This window comes from Athene noctua, chromosome 11 (assembly GCF_965140245.1).
Source record: "Athene noctua chromosome 11, bAthNoc1.hap1.1, whole genome shotgun sequence".
NCBI classification, from domain to species: domain Eukaryota; kingdom Metazoa; phylum Chordata; class Aves; order Strigiformes; family Strigidae; genus Athene; species Athene noctua.
Genome location: NC_134047.1, coordinates 6908952 through 6915911, shown reverse-complemented (window position 1 = coordinate 6915911; position 6960 = coordinate 6908952). Strand labels below are relative to the sequence as shown.

The following is a 6960-nucleotide window of genomic DNA, read 5'->3' as shown; positions in this document are numbered from 1 at the left end:
GTCAAGATGTGCTTGTCAGTCACAGCAGGGCCGTGGTTAATGCTTGCAAAATCTCTTTTGCAGTGAAGGGGTAGTGCAAGGGGCAGATCTATATTTATTCCTTCGAACTGAGACAGCAGCTAGGAGCATTCAGCGTCACCTTCCCCATCCCAGCTCTAAGAGCCGGCCACCGCCACGGGGGAAAAACCCAAAGGGACATTTTGCTGTAACACCCTGCAGACTGGGGCCAGGCACTATCAGATCTTCTCCCACCAGTGAATTACAGGCACAAGATGGTGCATTAGGGGCACAGGGGGTGTGTGCTGGAGTCCTGCTGCTGCCAGGGGCTGGGAGTGCAGGGGGCAGCGGGGGGACAGGGCACTGGTATCAGGCCAGCCTCACCAAAACCCTACACGTGCAGCAGTGCCTGGAAAGGCTCCAGCGGTGTGATGGCAGCATGCAAGGGCTGCCTGTCCCTGGATGTGCCCCATCCAGCTCTGGAGGAACGGTGGGGCTTGTTTTACACCATCTGTCCCAGCAGGAGCTCAGCACTATCCACAGCTCATTCTCTTGGCACATTCCCAATGGGGCCGGCAACCTGGGAGAGCCAGCCCCTGTTCAATTGTGGGGAAAGGCTGTCTTGCCCCAAGCATGGGGACATTGGTCCGGGGCTCCCACAGGGCTGCACTGCACCGTCCAAGCAGGCAAAGCACCATTTCTCCCTTTCCTCTCCTGAGCATGGCTGAAAGCCGCTCACCGGCTGTGCTAATAAATGGGCGCAGTGGGAAAGAAAGAGGTCTGGCAGCTGCCTCGGTCTGTGCCGATTTGGCCAGGGCTGCTGCATGCCTGTGTCGGGTATGCAGGCAGGGCTGGCTCGGTCCCGGTGCCTGCCCGGGCTCGGCAGGAGGGCATGCGGGCAGCCATGCCCACAGCCGACTCTCCCTGGCCAGGCTGGAGCCTCAGGGCCGGAGAGTTGCCTGTCCAAAGCTGGTGAGCTGGGATGAGACACAGGGATTTAACGCAGCCTGTGTCATTAGGGGGTACCAGCAGCTTCCCAGGGGCACACGCGCCCTGTCACAGCGGTTGTGCTGCCACACAGCCTGGCCCTGGCAGGAGCAGAGGAGGCAGCCAAGACCCATCCCCTCCATCGCTGGGATGGAGTGGGGGCAACTGAGCAGGAGGGGTCAGTGCCAGCCCTGCTGCCAGGTGAGGCACAAACAGTGAGCACTGGGCTCCTCTAGTTCATCTGAGGTAAGTAACGGCTGTTTTCTCTGGAGGTGATGCATTCTTTGTCATTAATTGATCTGGGCATTTGTAACTTGCCTCTTGCACCGCTGTCAGTGTACGCTTTCTCTTTTCTCCTGGGAGAAGCTGTAATTAGGCTCTTATCCAATAAAAGTGTGGGGTTTTTTGAAGCAGAGATAGGATTAGTTTCTTTTAACTTGGTGAAATATGCTTTGGCTTGAAATAATTACATGATTTGCACTTAGCACCTCTCAGCCCAGGGCATTAAAGTGATTTACAAGCAATTATGAAGCCTGATGGGAAGATGCTTTTATCCCCATTTTACAGACACAATACGGAAAACAGAGGTTGTCCCGGTTGCTCGGCCGGCGATGCCGGGAGCCCGCGGGCTCTCCTGGGAGCGCTGCCTCCGTGGTACGGGCACGGGCAGCAACAGGCACGGCCACCGGAGCAGAGATCTCAGAGCACCGAGAGGCACGAAACCGGGCCAGTGGCCTCGGCGAGGCGGTTGCCACCGGCGCTGCGCTGGGGCTCAGCGCTGCAGGGAGGCAGGAGACGGGGAGGACGGGGTGTGGGGGACACACAGAGGGGTGCCAGGGAGCTGCGGGGTGCGCAGGGGCTGGGGGAGGACGGGGAGAGGGCAGGGGAGGCCCTACCCCAGGGGGGCGCTGAGCCCCTCCCAGGCCGGGAGCGCCCCGGAGGCGGCCCCTAGGGCACGGGCACACTGCGCCGCCGCCCAGCGCCGCGCCCCGCACGGCTCCGGCCCAGGGCCGGGCCCGCCCCGCCGAGCGCCGCCGGGCGGGGGCAGGGGCGGGGCGGCCCGGCCCCGCCGCTCCCTCCCCAGCGCGCAGGCGCGGCGGGGCCGCTGCCGGGGCTCTGTCCGCCGCCGTGGCCCGGCGGGCTGCGGCGGGGAGCGCCGGTGGCGGCGGCAGCATGCGGCAGTCCCTGACTCAGCAGCGCCCGGGCGGCGTTGCGCTGCCCGACTCCGTGGGTGAGTGTCGCGGCGGGGGGGCCCCGCCGGCCCGGGAGGATGCGCTGCGCGGGGGCCGCGGGCGCGCCGTGGGTCCTCGGGGGCGCCGCCGCCCCAGCCGGGCCGGACCCCCCGCCCCCCCGTCCCGTCCGCCGCCGGGGCGCCCGCCGCCTCCATCGGCCCTGCTCCCCTGCCCGCGCGGTGTCAGCCGCAGAGGGACGGTCCGTCTCACCCCGCCCCGGTGCGGGGCCGCGGCAGAGCCCCCCCCCCCGCCGTGCCGGGGCGGAGGCAGCCGCCGGCCCCGCGCAGCCCCCGGGTCGGGTCGCGCAGCATCCTCCGGCGCGGGGAGGGGGTGTGCGCCCGCGGCCCCGGCCGCGCTCCCGCCTCCCCGGGGAGGGCAGAGGGTCCCTCGCACCGCTCCGCGCCCGCCGATCGTTGCCGCTTGCCCACCCGAGCAGGGGATGAGCCGCCGGGCCGGAGGCCGGCACCCCCCGCCCCGAGCCTGCCGGCAGGGCCCGGATCGGAGCGCGGTGCGGGGCACGGCTCGCTCACTAGTGGTTTTTTAGCCGAGAAGTGGAACGAAAGGCGGAGGGCTGGCATGAAGAGCCGCTCGCTGCCCTTTGCCCTCCGTTCCCTTAGGGTGAAAGTTAAAGCTTGGACTGCTTTATGCTTATTCTTCATTCGTGGTTTTTTTGCCCCCCCAAGAACAAGATGGAGAAGTCGTTGCTGTTTCTGTGCCATCTTGTCTATTTTCTTCTGATAGAAAAATCTTAAGTAAATCAGGGCCTGTACAAACATATGTATTATTGCAAACTTTTAAAGTAATCTGGCAAAACCTACTATATCTTTGGTTTTAGAGTGTGCTTATACATGGCAGCTGTAAGAAGAGGATGGTTCCAGGGCTTAAAATAAAAATGATCTTTCTGAAGCCTGTCCACATTCTGAGTGCCATTTTAGCAAAAGAAATAGCCAGACTATAGATAGCACCAGTTTCTTCACACCTTCCTCACAGAGTTTCAAACCACCACAACGCTGCAAGTTTGGAGATACCTAATTTGGATAAAGCACAGAGAAAAGGCTATTACTGTTTCTTAAATGCAGAGATAGCAAAGCTGTCGTAGCTCCACTTCTGTGTGTGAAGCTGTACCAAGCTCAGCAGTGAAGAGAAGAATGATGTAGTGGGGAATACTTTAGGCAGAAATTAATGTGGAGAGGATTTTGCCAGTGCAGCCCTTCAGCAGCTTTCAGTGGAGATACTGAGTATGAGCCCATGTATGCTGAAGCAGTGGCAAGCATCTTTAGAGAAGTACAAAACCACTTTCTCAATACACAAGTAACAAAATGTGTTTTAAGATAAAGGAAAAACAGAATTAGTGTCCCAGTACACAGCTGAAGTGGAGGTAATAGCATTATCTCTTCAATTTGGCATCTTTCTCAAAGATCAAGTTAAAGGATTATGGTTGGTTTGTCAGGGCTTGGAATAAAAGCATTTTGGTGGTTGGTTGGTTGGTTTTTAATCTTATGAGGAATATTGAAAAGCTTTGTAAGGTTTTCCAATTGGAGACCTTTTGTATTGCATGTTGGTGTGTGCCTGTGAAACAATGTAGAAATGCAAGAGTGGAAAACAAGTTCAGAATCCATAAACACTGTTTCAGCCTGCTGCTTTTAGAGTGTTTTCCTGCAGAAATGCTATTATAAAATACTCTGGTTTTGAGGAAGAGAGCGCATTTTGCAGTTTTTTTCATTGTCGCTTTTTGAAGCATCTCTGGTGGAACTGCAGGAATATCCTTTGTGTGTGTAAATGTTGTGCTCACGTACCCACAACGCTTGCTCTGGTGTGCTCTGCAGGGTGGTTTTGCATGGCACACAAACATCTGCACACACACAGAGCCTAACTGTAAAGAGTTAAGCTGTGTAAGGAACATACGGCTGGTTTTACTTACCTTCTGCTCACTTGCCAGCCAAACTGTAACGGTAATCAAATTTTGGTTATCTACCATGTGTGTAAGCAAGACAGGTTCACTCTCTCCTTTCAGAACTAATCTATGTAAGAAGTAGTAATTTTTTCTCCACTTTCCAGAGTTTTGTTCAGCTAAACCTTTGGTGCCAGTACTTTGGATTTTAAGATGTTTATGTGACACTTGTATTTAAATGATTATATTCGAATTGGAGCATGGCACAAGCTGTAGTATTTGGGAGGCAATATGTGCAGAATCACCTGATATCTTGATGAATTTTAAATGCTTTAGAAGTCTAGATTTTGTATTGTTGATTTATTTGGCAGATTTAGGAGAATAAAAAGCTTAACCCCAAATGCAGACTGCCGCAAACAGTTGGATACCTTTATCTCCATCCTGTAAAAAATAGCATGAAAAACGTAAGGATCGTTGATAAAAGATCCAGCCTGGATCTTAGTGTTCTCTAGAAGTTATTTTATTTTGTTTGAAATTAGTAACTGTCTAGCTGTTCATTCCAGCTAAGGACTAACTAGCTGTCAGGCTCCTTGCTCTTAGACCCAGTGTTGTCCCAGTGGTGTAGCCACAGTTGTGCTCCAGGACATGAGCAGAAGGTTTGTGGGTGGAGACCTTTCCTTCCAGAGACACTTCAGTCAAAAAGGATGTTGCTTTTCTTTATAAACCTATTTTGCCTTTCATCTCCTTGCGTTGGGTTTTTAAGTCCCAGGTTTAGGACTTGTCTGTGATTTCAAGTTCATCTGGTTGGTGTAAGTGAAATGATCCCGCCCGGTGCTCATGGCAGCCGTGCCAGCCCCGAGCATGGACCAGCACGGAGACGGAGCGCTCCCACAGCAGCACGGCTGGTGGGTCGCCTCGGAGGAGCAGGGAGCTGCTGCGCTTTTCCCTGGGGAGAGCTGTCCCTGAAGAGGGAAGGAGATAACTTACACCAGTGTGTGTCCGTATGGCTGCATCGGTATAGCTGTTAGGGTGAAAAGATCTCTCCAGCAGTGCTGCAAATATATGCAGACCCTAAAGAAGGGCCTCTGGGGCGTACACCTTCAAGACAGAAAGCTGCTCAGCAAGGCCTGGTGTGCTCCTCTCCCTGGAGAATTTGGACAAGGAGGTTGTGCTTGACTTGGCTGAGTCTTTCCTCCCGGCCTTTCTGCAGGTGCTCTATCTCACCTCATACAGGCTGTCAGGGAGCCCCTGAACACCTCAGATGGGGGTTCCCAACATGGTTTGTTTTCGGGAATACACTCAGTGATGGTGGAAGCAGCTCCTTGCTCTTGGGACACGTCCCTGTCCTTTTCTGAAACACCCTGAGAAATGCTGATAGCATGGACATCACTTGGGAGCCTCTGTGCTGGGAAATACCTTTACCTGTTCCCAGGGTTTGTTGGAGAGCCCCATGCTGCGGGGATGGGATTCTGGATGGCCCCAGCAGCCCACAGGGAGCACGGCAGGGAACTGTTACAGTCTGTTATCCTACCAGCCACTCTCACTGGTCATGGGTTATGTCTACATAATGTATGAAATATAATCAGAAGGACTGTTCCACAAAGTGATGTAAAGATGGCGGAGCACACGCTGAACAAACACACCTAAGGATGTTGCTGAGTGTAACATGGCAGCCAGCTTTCCTCTTGGCTGATGGAATCACTATTTTATATTTATGCTCATTTGGGAGATCTATAAATATACAAAAGAAAAAAATCATAATCAGGCAGCTGCAGATGAGTTTTAGTAATCCACAAATTCATTATTCAAGCATCTAAAAATACCTGGTCCTTGCTGAAAGTAGAGGATGATACTACAGGAGGAGGAGAAGTGGCTGTTACTGGTGATGTCTCATTTGCATGGAAAATTGTGGATGCCTTATGATTACAGCCAAGATTTCCCCCCTCAAAGGCATACAGTGTGGTTATTTAGCTTGATATAACTAGACAGATCAGAAAATATATAAATGCCTGATGGTAATATTTCTCATTAGTTCATTTGCCCCAGGCCAGAGGGGTTGGGAGGCTCCCATGTATCCAAATGAGCTTTGCCAAGTTACAGTTCTTAAGGCTCTGGTTCATCTACGTCAGAGCAATGATAAGTCAATGATAAGAAAACGTGAATTCAGATGCCCTAGTAACACTTGATAGAGCATGTTAGTGAAGGTGAAAAGCGACAGCTGAACCCAAAAATATTCTCAAGTCAGAAGAAAATTCACCATGATGTGATTGACGGTGGGAGGAGAAGTTCGCGGTACTGTGACTGTCCCCAGATGGAATCAGCAAATTCTGTTGTGTATGTGTGTTTTTAGGGTCGTTCAATAGAAGAAAAAGAAATTCCCTCTACGTAACTGTGACTCTCCTCATTGTGTCAGTATTAATTCTAACGGTGGGCCTAGCTGCTACAACAAGAACCCAAAATGTGACTGTTGGAGGTTATTACCCAGGGGTTATTGTAAGTATAGAACTCCTAGGTAGGTCTAGAAAACTTATTGCCTACAAAGTCCCTTGTAATGCTGCGAATGTTATAAAGGGTGATCTTGTCCTGAATATTATGCTCAGCTACTTCATTGCCATTTGATTTATTTGTTTTATTATTATTTTGCACCTGCTGCTCATTCCCATGCAAAAATCCCATCTAAGTGGCAGCTTCCTCTGAGCTTAGGTAGTAACATGCTTTTGAGCTAACAGTGAGACAGATAAATAGGTCTTATGTCAGTCAAAGCAACATTAGAACTTCTTTGTTTGCTATATTGCATTAACCATGGACAGAAGTAAGGCAGAGAAGGACCACTGGTGCCAAGAACAGTTGAGA

The 6960-nt window shown here is 52.5% G+C and overlaps 1 protein-coding gene across 2 annotated transcripts in view; it reads left to right on the top strand.

Annotated features, from left to right (window-relative positions):
* The first annotated feature begins 2056 nt into the window (after positions 1 to 2056).
* Positions 2057 to 6960, top strand: part of TMEM255A (transmembrane protein 255A) — a 29557-nt gene continuing 24653 nt past the window's right edge. For both annotated transcript variants that reach the window (XM_074915233.1, XM_074915232.1), the window contains exons 1-2: positions 2057 to 2215; positions 6458 to 6600. In XM_074915233.1, coding sequence (XP_074771334.1) covers positions 2158 to 2215; positions 6458 to 6600 — 201 coding nt within the window. In that variant the 5' untranslated portion in view covers positions 2057 to 2157. The remainder of the gene's footprint in view (positions 2216 to 6457; positions 6601 to 6960) is intronic.